General features: G+C 37.9%; 1 protein-coding gene across 11 annotated transcripts in view; it reads left to right on the forward strand.

Moving 5' to 3' along the window:
• The window catches only part of TCF12 (transcription factor 12), a 163,020-nt gene that overhangs the window by 30,426 nt on the left and 117,063 nt on the right, over positions 1 to 15,531 (forward strand). For 10 of the 11 annotated variants that reach the window (XM_027644679.1, XM_027644682.1, XM_027644674.1 and 7 more), the window contains 2 exons: positions 13,017 to 13,090; positions 14,977 to 15,045. In XM_027644679.1, the coding sequence (XP_027500480.1) occupies positions 13,017 to 13,090; positions 14,977 to 15,045 (143 nt within the window). Of the gene's footprint in view, positions 1 to 2,016; positions 2,117 to 13,016; positions 13,091 to 14,976; positions 15,046 to 15,531 lie in introns of those variants that run through there. The other variant, XM_027644683.1, reaches the window with a different exon arrangement.

Here is a 15,531-nt window from a genome sequence, read left to right on the forward strand (position 1 = left end):
AAAGGCCAAATTACACATATACACCCGAGTGGTGCCCATGTTTATTTCCCTTGTGTGACCTTTTAAATATAAGCTTTACATGTTAAGGTATGTGCAATGGAGTAGAACAGAATTGCTACTGGAGCTCTTGTACTTGAATTTGTACATTTGTTTCCCGTGATTCCTGCCAGGTGCCTTAATATGTGTTTGTTTAATTCACTGGGCTTTCATATAATTTGTGGAAATGCAGTCCTTGTGTGGATTTTGCTGTCAGGGAAGTGCCACATATGTCTGTGGAATGGGCACAGAATTCAGGTAAAGAGTGTTTAGTTACAAATTCACTTTGGTTTACAAGTATTTCTTAATTTTCTTAAAAGTATGTGGGGCAGCCTTGTCTAAAAGAGTAAGTTCTACATTTTGAGTTCCTGTGAGCATATGTTGTGGAGCTGGATGTGATGTATATTCTGAATTGCCCAATTACACTTGTGAATCTTCTGATCTTCAGAATGCTTCCTTGCATCTGGGAGGGAGGGTTGATGTTTTTCCTCTGAACCTGTGTCAGTAATCCTTCACTTATAAACTGGGATATAAAGAGACATTTGATGCCTTATTACACCTTCACAAAGTGTGCTCTGCAAAACACTTAAATGATTATATGTTGAAGGGTAATAATATTGTTTGTGGTTGGAATATAAGAAATTTTTCCCCAAATACCAAGCCATGGTTTTCTTTTCCAAAAAGGCAAAAACTGTTCTCGTTGTTATTTTATGTATTTAACAAGAATGCAGAGAGTCTGTCTTGTGTTAAAATTATTGGATAACCTTATAAATGGTAACATTTTTATTTTGAGTGGTTGAGCAAATCTGGGCACTTACACAAATTTCATTGTATTGGAGTGTTGGAGTATGAACAAGTAAAGTACAAAGTGAAGCAAAGTCTGAAAGCTGTTGCCAGAGCTAAAAGCAGCAATATAGAGAACTGACTGCAGGATTTAAGACCAACAAAATTTAAACCTAAAGTCACCACCCAGAGGGGCAATCTGTTTAAATTGGCTTGTTTTGGCAGTGCTCAAGGGTCTAAAATACAAAAGAGAAAATGGGATGTAGTAATTTATAGAAACGACTTATTTGGCGCATGGAACCCAAGACTTGTTTTGGCTAAATTTCAAAATGTACTTTGAAATTTTTAAATAAAGATTCTTACTCTTTGTCTTTTTAATTACAGAAGAATGAGAGGGAAGGAAAATGCTTGCATTTTGTTGCCATTTACTCTGAAGTAATTTACTCTTCTTCTAACTTTTGGCTAAAATTCTAGTAAGTGAACAGTAAAGTATATGTGTGAGAGTTCTGGCAGTGTTATACTTCCTGGTAACCTGTTTCTACCCCAACACTGAGCAGATTCAGTATTTTAAAGATTTTTATGAGCTAATTGGTGTTTGATGTAATTCAAATATTATTTGGTTATTTTTCTCACACACTGGCTTAATACCAATAGTTCAATAAAGCCTGTAGTCCCAAAGCAGACTGCAGGATTTTATGCATCAGCACACAATGATGGTTGGGTTTTTTCTTTTCTTATTTTTTCCCTTGAAGAAATCATTGGGTTTTTTAAATACAACCAGTCTCAATGCTTGAGAAGTGCTGGGCTGGCTTCCCTGGCCCTTCACACAACCCTGACTTTGGCCTTGTCTGATTCTCGTGCTCTCCCTTTCCTTTCTGCCAACACTGGTGGTGTTTGGCTTGGTAGTGAAATACTTCTGTGAGCTCATCTGGCCAGAAACCAACAAGGCTTTTTCTTTTTTTTCTTTTTTTTGTGGTTCTGTTTTCTACAAGTTTCTTTGTGAGCAGGTTTCCTGCAGGTCCCTACCACACGCTGGTGCTGCTCTGAGGGCAGGGGGCAGAGGAGCCAGGCAGTGGGGACAGTGAAGTGTTCCGGGAAGCGGGATGGCCTCCTTTGGGGGGCAGCCAGCCCTCAGTTGTTAGGAAGATGGGCTGTGTTTGCATACAGAAACCTTGACTCATAGGCTGTTGTTTGGCAGCGGTTCCTGCAGCAGAATCCCTTGTGAGGAGTTGGTAAATGTTGCTGGCCTGTGTGAAGACATCGCATGAGGAGATTTCGTGCCGCTGGAGCTTTGCAGGTTGGATGCTGTGCTGGCAGCGACTGCTGCTCTGCGGTGCCGGGGAGTTAAAGGGTTTTAGTGTCCATCCACTTCTTTGTCTTGCTCACTGTAATATTAAACTTTCAGTACTTGTCCTAATTTTAATGTACAATCATTAGCTTCAGTGTTCTGATTAAATATCCCTGGAAATCGGTTCTTAAAATGAAGGAGCAATTTTTATAGGAATGAAGTTATAAGACTATTTGGCGCTTTTGTAGAAGGGCTTTTAAAACATCCTGGAAGGAGGAATTAAACAAAAATAATTAGTTATTGATTGCTATTTGCTTTCTGACTACTTAAGTAAATGTTTTAAAGTCTTTAATGCTGTATTATTACTGTAGGAAGGATAATTACTAGGTAAGGGTGCTTTTTACCACAGGAAGACTGTCTACTATATTTTATTGGCTTTCAGCATTTTCTAGCTGTAACCTACAAAACTGCTGTAACAGCAAACTTGGAGAAGCAGCAACAGCAAATTTATTTTGTATTCAAAGTGCAACTTGTCCTCATTTAAAAAAAAATGGCATGAGTGCACTTTTAACAGCAACAGGTATGTCAGTTCCAGCTGTAAGGCTGTTATAGTTTGAAGGCAATTTAAAATGGGGTTACTTGACTATAAATTCCAGTTCTAACTATTTTGTCAGAGTTCTGCTTCTGAAGTGTACATGGTTTTTAAGTGGATTTTATTAAGAGTGTTTTAACTCATGTAACACTTGTTACAAGAAAAGCATTGAAAACTCAGATTTCTATAAAAAGTGTGATATTTAGGATTTAAGCCAAGGAGAAGTGTTATGCAGTCGGACCAGACTATGGAGTGTTAAATGAAAAGCTAGCAGAAGAAATAGAAGGAAGATCAATGAAATCTTCAAACAGGGAAAAAATGTCCTTGGTTAAGAAGTAGAGTTAGAGAAATATCAACATCTTCACTAGCAAATGGAGATGTTTCTCGACTCACTTCTACCAGAGCCAGACCCTGTCAGATCTAGTAGTTATTTTCTGCAATAGAAAACTAAGTTTTTTGGTTTTAGTTATTGTGATACTACTTCAAGTTATTTTCAGAATAGTTGCATGTTTTTGCTAAACTAGCAATGTTGAACTATTGTAATTACTCTTTAGCATTTAAATATCACAATGCTGAACAGGGAGTCTTGACTACTCTGGAGTTGTTGCTTCTGTGTTACTGATCTTCTACAGGTGTAATTTTGTTGTTGATAGGTAGTCTTTCCAGATTTATAAGCTGGATAACATCGGATAATACAACATGGATATACTACCAGAAGATAGTTAAAATGGGGATGATTCTGAAGTGCAGCAGAAATCAGTAGGTCAGGTGATACCTTTTGGTGATGGAGGCAGGAACCAGTGAAAACGGGGTTTGTGCAGCTTTGTACTTCAGTGAGCTGAAGTGTCACAGTGAGTGGTGTCACATCTTAGGTCAAGGGGAGGAACAAACTCTCCTTTAAATGAAGGGAAAGAGTGGAAACACCTAATGAGAGAAACAAGTGTTTTTGGGGATAGAAGGCAAACCAGGCTCCCTGAGGTGTCTGTGGCTCCAGCGCTGCTGTGGATTAGCACAAGGCCCATTAACATCAGGCAGCAGTCGTCCTTCCACCTGGTTTGTTGATGGAGGAGAATGAGCTGTATCATATCAGCTTTCCAGCATTGTGGGCACACCATCATTTGCTGCCACTCACACTAAGGGAGCTGTCAACACAAAGCCTGCCTGCCTGCTTCAGGAGGCAGCTAACAGCCCAGGCAGCAAGGAGCTCGGTTCAGCAAATATTTGGGCAGATGTAATGATATCTGGAAAATTTAAAGACAGATTTCTCTCCTTTGTCAGAGAACATAATTTTTTTTTACTTTGGGAATGAAGTTAACAATACCAGTACAATCTCTGTCAATTAAGTGGTTGGAAGAAATGTCTCAGTGTTGAGGGAAGAAAGGTTTATTGGGTTTTTTTTGTTTGTTTGGAGGTTTTTTTAAGATGTCTCAGGGCCCTGCTGGCAGCACGGGCTGTGCTAGATCTCCATTTGTTCAGACTGGATTCTGGCTATGACTTTTGGAAGTAATGGAATTATTGAGAACTGTTGGTTTTGGACCTCTGCAAAAGCAGAACATCTGGCAAGAGCCTTATTACATTCCAGCCAGCTTATGGAGGGGGAAGCACTTGATGGTACAAAATGCATACTGGAAAAAAGTAGTCCTTGATTCTGCAGCCTAGTGTTAACCTGCATCAACTCAAATTCTCAGCTATATAAATGCAGGTAGAGATGCTTCTAGACATTTTTTAATAGTTTACTTTAAACCTTTTTTTCTCTATGCCTAAAATAATAGAAAAAAACACATTTGCCCTAGTCAGCTTTTTTACTGAGGGAAGAGGTGCTGTCTTTCCCTTGGACAAACTGGTAGGCACTTCATTGTGCTGCAGGGCAAATGGTGAAGCCCTAACCTTGCAAAAGCTTCTTTCCCAATTGAAAATGAAGCAGTATGGAGGGTTTCTTCACGATTTTTGGCAAAAGAGGAGAGAAATAAGTGAGACAGCTTGTAATAATTACCTAAGTCAACATTTGCTATATTTATTCTATTGTTTTTTTCACATGTAACTTAGAGCTAGCCTACCACAGCTCTGGCTTAGGTGAACAGATGTGCAGTGCCTGCATTTATCCATTAAGCATTCTTCCCTGTTTAAATACTGAACAGATAAACTTTGTTTTAGAATTCAAAGAGGATGTTTAATGCTGACATGTTCATGTAACAGACACTTTTCCCCAGCTGTATTGAAAGAGCCTGAATTCTCTCATGAAAAACTGAAGTTCACACAACCCTGATGTATAACTTCTGTTTGCTCAGTACTGAGAGTTGATTCCTGCAGCTGACTTAAATGTTCTCTGTAGAACAAGTAGTCATAAGAAATCTTTTTAAAGATATGCCTGTCTAGAGGCAAACTTGAAAACCTTTCGGTCTTCTTTGTATTCTACATGCTCTGTTTTATGAAAAGTGTGAGATGTTTTAGACTGTTGTGTGTATTGTTGTTTTAGTGTGAGGTGCTGCTGGTAAGATGTTCCTTAAGATTTCAGTATTGTAGGGTAGCTAAAAATCAGATACAGAGACACTATGTACCTTAACAAAGCATAGGTTTTCTTCCACATGCTTTTAAGAAATGACTTGGTGTAGGATCTTCTGAAATTCAAACTCACACTCAGACTTTTGTGATCAATGACTGTTTCCAGTCATAGAATTGTAAATGTGGAATTACATTGGCATTTACTTGGCTGTACTTTATACTATACTTGCCATTATACTTAAGGCTCAAATTCTGGTTAACTAAGTTGCAAGGTTTTTGTCTGGTGCTTGATTTCTCCACTAATGCTCCTTCATGAAGTCGGAAATCCAAAATATATGATATCTCTCACAAATTTTTTCTTTTTCTTTTTTTTGTCCCCTCTCTGCTTGGTATGTCAGATGGTCACTTCTTCCTTAAGAGATTTGGGTGTTCATTAATGATCTTCTAAATATCAACAAAGTACTTTTAATTTGTTGCAGTTTGATTATTTTAATTGCATAAAGATGCATGACAACCGTCATCACCAGGAAAGGATACTGACATCAGGTTGATCTTGGAGTTTGTTTTCAAGAGGGTCAAAATTTGCCGGACACCTTGTGATACAGTAAATGACTAAAAGTACTTTTTCTTAACATTTTTAGACATGTTGTGAGGAAAGCTATCACACTTGCAATGTTTTGTTTGCTCTTGAGAGTTAGCACCTCAGTTATACACTGTGTAACTCAGATTTATTGTTCTGGTGCCTGAACTGGCAGTTTCCTGTGCTGTTGTAATACAGTTGGTAACAGTGTTGCCCGTGAGGCTGTATTTGATTATTTTTGGCCTGGTGTGTGCAGTCTTGTGACACTGCCCTTGATTTGGTGTATATAAATATATATATATATATATATATATATTTTAAAATGTGTGGTTATATAAAGCTGTTGAGTCATAACTGAAGTAACCACAGGAAAATTTGCCAGTAGAATGGATTGTTATGATAGGCAGTACCACAGGGCTGAGACTTGCTTGTTAGAGCTGTTCAGTCTGATATTCATGGTTCAACACAGTGAGGGGAATAAGCAGCATGATGCAATTTAATAGCAGTTTAACTGTGGGTGTGTGTTGGCTTCTGAATAAAAGCTCTGAGTTGTATCCCTGCTAAAGGCTTGAGCTCTAAGCTGGTTTGCTTTATTCACATTTGTAACCAGGGAGGCTTCAAAATATACCCAGTGTGTGCACACATGTCAATATTATTTATACACAGGATAATTTAGGGAGATTCACATTTCAGTTTTTCTTTTAGAATTTTAACCTTAAATTGGATCAAAGAATAAGATTAAAGCTTGTATTAATGTAGGGAAATACTCTTTCTTTGGGGTGAAGAACAGCTTTACTGTAAAGTGCTCTGAGCACCTCTGTGGATTTCTAAGGGAATTCCCTTTTTTTAATAGTTTAAATGCTAATTTTTATAGTTTTCTTCATTAGCTTAGGGTTGAATTGTCTGAATAACTATAGACAAATAACAAATGCATTGCATACAGCATATTACATACAGTATTGTAAATAATGCTCTCCTCCTTGAACTGTACATGATGGACTTTTTCTGGCAAGATGGGAGTAGCAATGTGAAGTTTTCTGGTTGAGTACAGTTTGTGTTGGGAATGGCAGTTCCAGTTTTATTTTGAAGGGGTTGTATTGTATTTAAAGTGTCCAGGTCATACCAGGTCACTTGGGGTGTTTGGTGACATGATTTAGAGTCTCGGAAGCAGAGAGCATGAGGAAAGAGAAGCAGGTAATTTCTGACATTTCTGTAAGAGTGCTCCTATTACAGGAATTAATTTTGTTCTTAGGGAGTACATAGGTCTTATTGCAAGAAATGAATAGGACTGTTTGTGAAATCAAGTTAAAAGTAGTAATTGCCTTTTTTTTAATAGCAAATTGTATTTAGGTAATGAGTTGAAACAAATCTAAAAAATACTTGATAGTTATGCAGGAACTGTATTGTTGGTACTGGCTTTTGATGCTAATAGACACTTTTAAAACAAATTCAAGCTTTTCCTGAACCAACATGATTTTTTCCCATGTTCTTCTGTATTTTTACAATTTAAGTCTTTTGTTGCATTAGAAAAATTTCTTCAAGTGCACACCCCGAAGTTTTATTCTGACCTGAGAAAATACTGTTCTTGCAAATAATTTTCTGTATGAAAGGATAGGTTTTAAACAACTTTCCATACAGTTAGTATTCAATTTGCTGATATTTTAGGTTACAATTAATTTTTAACATCTCTCAATCGTAATCTTGGTCTCAGTTTTGGTTACTGCCCAGGGAAATTGTGTACTTGTTGTACATTCCTCCCATTTGACTGATTTTGTTCTACTGAAGTTTTAATTGTGATTGCCTATTCTGTAGATAGAAGTGAACTTGATATAATGCAGTTCTTAAAATAATTTCCACAATGACTGGCATAGCAGATGTTTATTCTTTGCTATGTCAGATAATCATGCTCTGGAATTCTCCAGGATAAACAGTGTTTCAAAAATGAAAATTAATTTATTTACTCCTATTGATAATCACTGTTGATATTTCAAACAGATCTTGTAAACTGATCTTTGCAAAGATTGATATTCAGATGGAAGCAAGTGTTTTATGGGCACCAGTCGAGGTAACCGATGTCTCCTCAAGGGGCTTCAGTCCCTGCAGTGCTTCCTTGTGCTCCTAAATCCCTGCCATTAGAGGCTGGAAGTTAATAACCCCCACTGCCATGGTTAGGAACCTGACTGGACAGGTGGGGGAAGATATGGAAACTAACAGTTAAGCCCAGGAGGAATCTCACTTTTAGACCACACGATGAATTAATTGATCTGTGACCCCACGGCTCAATACAGTGAGGAGAGTGGGCAGCATCATGTAACTTAATAAAACTGTCTTGGACAGCTTCCTGAAGGAACTGTGGAGTCCAGGGTTTGTGCCAGACAACCCTGACTCAAGATGGTGTTTGTGTGACATATCCTTAGGTCTTCCATCCATCTTCTCTGGAGCAAAAGGTACAGAAAGGGATACTCTGCTGCTCCCACTGGTGCCTCTAATAAGCAGGTCGTTACTGGGGAGGAACTTGCATCTTTTATCTGGAATGACAGGGGGAACTTGGTATCCATATGCTGTAAGACCATCAGTACATTCTCCAAGAAAGAGTATGGATGGAGATCTGAAATTTCTTTTCTTTTTTTTCCCCTCTGTGCTTGTACTTCCCCTTGTTTTTCCTTTGAGGGCGGATGGAGGGAAAGTTCTCGGTTCGTATAGTTTGAAATGAAAGTGGTTTGTCTTTTACCTAATTATAATGTCACATCTGAATTTATGCCAATGGCACTGAAGTGGTTACACTATTGATAGGTTGCCTGTGTTTCATTTCTCTTCTCAATTTGATTAATGCTCTTAGCTTTGTATATTTTAAGCCCACCACATTACATCTATTGTCAAAGCTGGTTTTGGTTTGAGTGTCATTCTGGTCCCCTGTCATCCATGTTTCCACCCCCTCCCTGAGTAATAAATGTATGGGACTGTGTCTTGTCTTTACTTATCTGACTTGTGAATTTTGAGTTCTTTGTTAGAATATAAATGGTTTTATTATGTTACTAAAAGTAGAGTCTATTTTAAAAAGAGAAATATTTTCTATTGAAAGCAACAAGAAGAGGCTGAGAACTAGTCTTAGCCTATTGAAAGTTAAAATATGAACTAGTCTTAGCCTATTGAAAGTTAAAATATTTGAGTATATTATTTTCCATCAAATAATTCTACTCTTTGTACCCCCTTCCTAGAAAGTCTAGATCTAAAATATAATTTTAGGTAATAATTGGTATCATACTTCACAATAGACCTTTGCAATATATGGCTTAATGGTAGATTGATTTGTTTGTGTCTAAGATGCAAAACACAATCAGCACTGTTATGGTTTGTGCTGTAGGTTTTTTGTAATTGATTTCAGCGGTTGAATCTTATCTGAAGGAATATCATTACTCTGAAACAAAATTGGATAAAGAAACTATAAAAGATAGAAACTCATACCTTGAGTACCTAGTATAACAATCCACAATGTGATTTTTTTTTTGTCAAATCATTTATTTGATCAACATCATAGCAGATGGTAACCCTATAAAGTATATTATCGTGTTTACACGAACATTAGAGCCTGTGTCTCTTGAAATAAGTTTTAAATATAGTCTTCTTTGTCTTATGCCAGCAAGAGTAACTTTCATTTCAGTTTGATTGTGAGATCCAATTTTTTTTTATTAGATGAATGTTTTGACCTGTTTCTTCAGAATGAATACATATGTCAAAGTAATGAGGCAACAAGTTTCTTCAGCTTTTCTTCTAGAATAGCTTGAAATGCTCACAGCAGCATCATAAAAGTGACAACTAAGCAAAGCCTTTTTAGAATTCAGTGCACAAAGCCAGAAGGTGTTCTTGTGACTTGGCCCGTCTTCCTGAGGTGAGTGAGGAACACTCAGGCTTTCCTGCAGCCTGGCCAGGGCCTGGATTTGGAGGGTTTGGAGGGTTTGGTGCTCTGTCTGGGGCTGGCCAAGGGCAGGGCTCATTGGGACAGTGCTCTGAGTGCTGGAGGTGCCGTGTGAGCCAGCCCAGCCCCAGCCTGGTGGCTCAAGGTGCTCCAGCAGCATCAGGCTGGCTGAATCACCCCCTCATTAAGCTACAGAGTCTCTGCTGTAGAAACAGTCAATTTTGATTGAGAACTATGAAATTGTGAGTCATTTCCATTACTTTCCATCTTCAATGCCTACTAAAAAAAGGAAGTGTGGGTAGAACCTCGTTGTACTCCTGTCTGCCTGAGTGCACGTGTCTGTTATTGGACCCTTAGAACAACATGGTTGTTCAATGTTCTCCTTTTTTGCACTACCTATGGAGAGTGAGATACTGCAACCCTTCCCTGTGTAGCACATTTCCTGTCACAGCTTTTCTGTGCCCTTTATCCAGTGAATACTGGAATTGGTCCCCACATTTCCCTGTGGAAGGTGTTATACAAAGGTGATGATTCCCCTACTTCTTCCATTCTCTTTTGCATTTCCTAGGAAAATGCTGGAACTCTTTTCATGACACTTCTGCTCTGAGATTATATTGAGTTTATTCCCATAGATGACTCCTGTGTTCTTTCTTTCTGAGTATTCCCCACTTCAGGAGCTTTCCATGCAAAAGGTGTATCTTATGGTCCTGGCTCATTCAGTAGAGTTACCTTTAGTTGCATTAAAGTACGTGTTGTTTGTTTGTGCCCAACCTGCTAGAAATTGTCCTGGTCTTTGTCTCTTGCAATATTTGGTTGGTTTTCACCTGTCATCTGTGGAAGGACACATGAGTGTCCAAACCAGAACAGATTCCTTGAGTGCCATCATAGACACATATCTGATTTCCTGCTTGTGTTGCTGCCTACCTGGGTCTGTACTTGTTTGGTGTCTTATGTTGATGGAGACCAAGGGCAGCAGGGGTGTCATTCCAGGTCAAATCCAGATGTCAAGCAGCAGTAAGTAAGACTGCTGGTGCTCTGTGTGCAGTATATGATTTTTTTTTTTTCTTGTAGCCTTCACAGAACATCCAGACTGTGAAAGTACGTTCCTTGTGTGCAAATTTTATTTAAAGGGTATTTTTGGATGTTTGTGTTTTGTAAGAAGAAAAAGTGCTGCATGAAAAGGAGGAAAAAGACACCTAACAGCAAAAAGGAAGCTTTGATACTCCTGGCTACTCTAGCTAACTGTACTAGACTTTTTTAGAAGAAAAAATTACCGGAACTATTTAGAAATCAGTTTTCCTTCCCATCTTAAACTCTTACATTTTGTTTGAAGGCAGTTTCTTTAAATTATTTGCATAATTCAAATGGTAGAATTAAAATACAAGAATTTTTAGCTGTACATGTGCTGATATAGCAGAACCTTAACATAAGTCCTTATGTCCCACTGACTCAAATTTTTAAATGAGTAGCATGTTTTACTGATCAGGGGTCATGCCTCTGAACACTCTATGCATAACCATTATCTCCTGACATATTTCCTAAAATGGCTTGATATCGTGTACTGTGTCTTAAACTTTCCCAAGGACTTGGTCTTGCAGTAAGATATTTTTCCTCCCCCCCCCCCACCATATGTCTCTTTTTAAACTAAAGCAATGGAAGACTTGTTATGATAATCACTGGATTATTAGAGCTGTTGTTTCTGGCAGAAAAGAGTCAATTGTGCCAAAAGATTACTTTTGCCTTTGTCAGTGCCAGCCACGACTCTTTACTCAGCTCCTGGACCAGTTACAATGAAACAACAACAATGCTGTCAGCTGCAAAATGCAGCAAACTTCCCCAAAGTGCTGGCTCAATATAGTGGTGGGTTTGCATTTTCAAAGGATGTTTTCAACCTTGAGGATCTTTCCTGCACTACACAAAAGGTGTCTATATTTTTTTATTTGGCTGATTATACTGTACTTTCAATTTGACCTTCCCTTCTGCAGGCTGTCCTTGTCAAAGCAGTATTTTATAGCTTCATAAAGCACATTTCTTAAGGAAATAATGATTAGAATACTAGTAGTACATAGGTAGTTATTTGAAGTATTAACTTAAATTCTACTTTGTAGTATGGTCAGTCTGAGAAATATTAATGAAAATTTTATAGTTGCAATATAAAGTTAGGGTTTAGACATGATTGTATGGAGTAACTTGTGCACTGCTCTTATTTATAAATCGTGACACTTAGTTCTTATTTATAAATTATGACATTATAAAGCTTCATAAATATTTTATAGTATATATCACATAAAGAATTTATGCTGTTTATCAGAGCTGTGAGAAAAGTTCATGTGGCAGAGAAGCAATGAGTTGTGTTTTGGAGGCCAGAGTGTGTGGAAGTGTGCAGTTCAGGATGGAAGTTCCACACGATACAAAAAAAATCATGTAATATAGGTAATCAGGAACCTACTTGCTAGAATAGTAACTTCATCCTGTATGAAGGAATTTGCTGTAGGAATTCAGGTGCTTTTGCAGTGAGTTGTTTGGGAATGTGGTTTAAAGATGGTTTGACCATTTCAATTTGACTGGAAATGGAATGATACGTGGGATATATATTCTGATACCATGCTCAAAGATCTCCCTATTTTTTCCTTCCCCTTTCTCTTGTGATCTGTAACCTGGATTTGCATAAAAGGAACTGATTCTAAAAGAACCGTTACAGAGTGTAAAAAACATGACTGTTTTAGTGGGGCAGACACCATGAGCCTCTGTGGGTTTTTTAAGCCATTGAAACATAACCAGTCTGTCTTGCCTTTTTTTCCCCCCTTGTGCTAAAATATCTCGTGTGTCATGTGAAGGCCAAGGAGGGGAAATAATTTTGCACATTTTACAATACTTAAGCAAGACACAAGAGCAGAGAGTAGATAACAAGTATACATTTCACAGTATGTGCTGCAACATTCCGTGCTTAAGATGCAGGAGAAATCGGGCTGTGCAAACAGCCCCCGTGTTCCCATCCTTGTGCCTGTTTTGTTCCTCATGCTAATTTCTTATGGATTGGGTAGGGCACACACTGCAGATTGGCAAATCTTGGCTTTTTATGCTCCTGTTTTCAGCAGCTGCAGGTGTCCAAATGAGCAGGTTCCTCTGTAGCCAGCTTAATTAACGAGGAAACTGTTCATCTTAAATTTTGTTTTTAGAAATACTGCTTTAAGTACGTGGAAGCAGATGAATTTGCTTTAAGTGCGTGGAAGCAGATGAATGTTCTTTCAGGTTGTATCAGAGAACATTGTTTTGGCTATCATTTCTTATAGGTCTGTATTTTTCTTTTCCTTCCTAGGTATGGATGAGCGAACAGGTGCCACATCCTGGGGAACAAGTGGTCAGCCAAGTCCTTCATACGAATCTTCAAGGGTAAGATACCCACATAATAACTCATAGTAAAAGTTTATGGGAATGTACAATGTAAATTGGCACATGATTTGGTAAAGTTTTTGTAGGTTGAACTATTTTAAATACACAGGTTACCATCTTCTAGAGACTTTAATGTCTTTGAGCTGCAATAGTGATTCAGATTTCTAAAGCTAAAAAATATATGGGTTAAGAATTCATGAAAATAAACCATATTTAACTGTGCACTTGAATGAATGATGATCATGAAGTAGAAAGCCTTGTTCCTCAGGAGCAGATTTATTGGCAAAGTGTAGGGAGCCCTTGCCTCTCTGTTAACATTACCCAGCTATAATATGTGCTGTGTCATGATGTTGAGGAGAGGCTTCTCTTTGAAATACCTTCCTCCTGTTATCATTCCCACTTCATCCATTCTGCTTATTGAGCTGAAGGTTTTGGATGGTATCTAATATCCTAAAATAACATTACCCTTTTAAACCCCAACTCAGTGGTCAAAAGCAAGCTTTCCCCCTAATAACCCTTTCGTCTACTCGATATTCTTTTTATGAATATCTACTCCCTAAAAAGCCAACGAGCTCAGTACCTGAATGAGAAATACCCAGCAGACCTGATGTTCTGATTTCAGTACCTTGGAGCCAGAGCTGTGTTAGCATTTGCACCTTTGTAGCTCTCTCATGCTGTGGAATAAAATGAGTAGACTGCAAAATCTTGTTCAGCTCACTGGATACTGGTAAAGCTTCTGCCTGACTTTGGAAGACAGCAACAGATAAAAAGATTTATCACGAAGTCCTAATTTTTCTATTGATCATTAGTAAAGGAATTATAATAGAAATGTAGAAGTACTTTATGGGTTGAAGAAATATTTCTGTGCAACATGGAAATTAGGCATTCTTTTAAACATCCTGCATAATTTGAGGCATAAAGCTCAGCCTTCAAATGCCTCTTCTACATTTGAAATGGAGTCATATTATGCAGCTTTAAGTAACTCATATTCTCCTTGTACGTGTTTGGTGTTTTGACAGTCATTTATGACGTTGTTGATTAATTTTAATCAATCATGAGTTAAGCTGATCCAACTGGAATTTGAGCTTGTAATTCACTGGCTGTGTGGGTATATTAATCACAACTGTTTTGTGTTAGAGGATCAACCAGCTAACGTTCCAATAATGTAAAGTCAGTGAGCCTTGTGTGTTAACCTTTTTTTTTATATGAGGCAATAAAGAATAGTAGTCTGGAATGTCATTTAAATGACAACAGTTTACTTTTTAAAGAAAACTCAATTCCTTTTTTTACAGGAAAACTCTGTTCCTGTCTTCTCCCCAGAAAACTGAACACTAGAAATATATATTCTCTGTAGATAGAATTGATAAAGATTAAGAGGTACAAATTAACTTGGCCCATGGCTGTGATCTTCTGCAAAAAAAGGAGAACACAGGAATTTCTCTTCTGCATTGAATTCACTGAAAAAGCACTGGACTTCATTTACCAATCTAAATCAAACTTACATGCATAAATTTTGGGTATGATGTATGGTCTTTCATTTTTGGTTTTCTTTCAACTAATGAGGCACATTTACTGATTGAGAATTTTGAATAACGAGAACTTCTGAGTACTCCTACACGGGCTGCCAGAGCAGATGTCTCTGAGGAAGAGCTAAAATGAGTGTGTGGGTCTGTATTGTAAGAATACAGAGCAGTTTCTCAGGAGGCAGAGCAAAGGATACACAGCCTTTAACATTCTTAGGTCATTCCTTGTGGTGATTAACATGGACTTTAAAGAAGTTATAGTTGTCTTACGTGTTTGACTTCCTAATCCAGTGCTTTCCCCCATGATTTCAATGTAGAATGTTAGTCTTGTCCTAATTGTTCCTACTACTTGTCTGTTTACAGGAAAATGGCAGTCTCCATGGAAAAAGCTCAGACCTCTCCACAGACATAGAAAAGTTGAAATCTCAAGAGGTACCACTTATTCTTTTTATATTGTGTGTGATTTTTTATTTTTTTAAAATCCCTGAGCAGCCTTCTACTGGAGTTTTTCTTTAAAGGTCACAACATAGTGACAAAATTATTTAAGAATTTAAATTGTTGGTTCAGAATTGTCTGGAATTTCCAAAGGCACAGAAAGATAAGCAGTTTTCAGTTGAATAGAGTTGGAATTTGCTGATAGTTTAGTACATAATTGTTAAAAGCTAATGGAAGAAGATGGTGGAACACTGGCTAAAGCACATCTTTCTTTCCCAACTCCTGCCAAAGGTCTGTTCAGGTCAGTACAGATGGTTCAATTGTGGCCAGCAATGATGCTTTAGGAAAGAGTGTAAAAATAGGGCAAATATTTTGCCACCTTTGCTGTGTACTCTGCTGGCAAAAGCCCAGCTCTCGGGGGCTTAGATTTCCTGGGCAGAGCCAACCTTTGGACATGGTTCTTACAGCTATTGCTGTGATTTG

This window comes from Corapipo altera, unplaced genomic scaffold (assembly GCF_003945725.1).
Source record: "Corapipo altera isolate COAL_440 unplaced genomic scaffold, ASM394572v1 50, whole genome shotgun sequence".
NCBI classification, from domain to species: Eukaryota; Metazoa; Chordata; class Aves; order Passeriformes; family Pipridae; genus Corapipo; species Corapipo altera.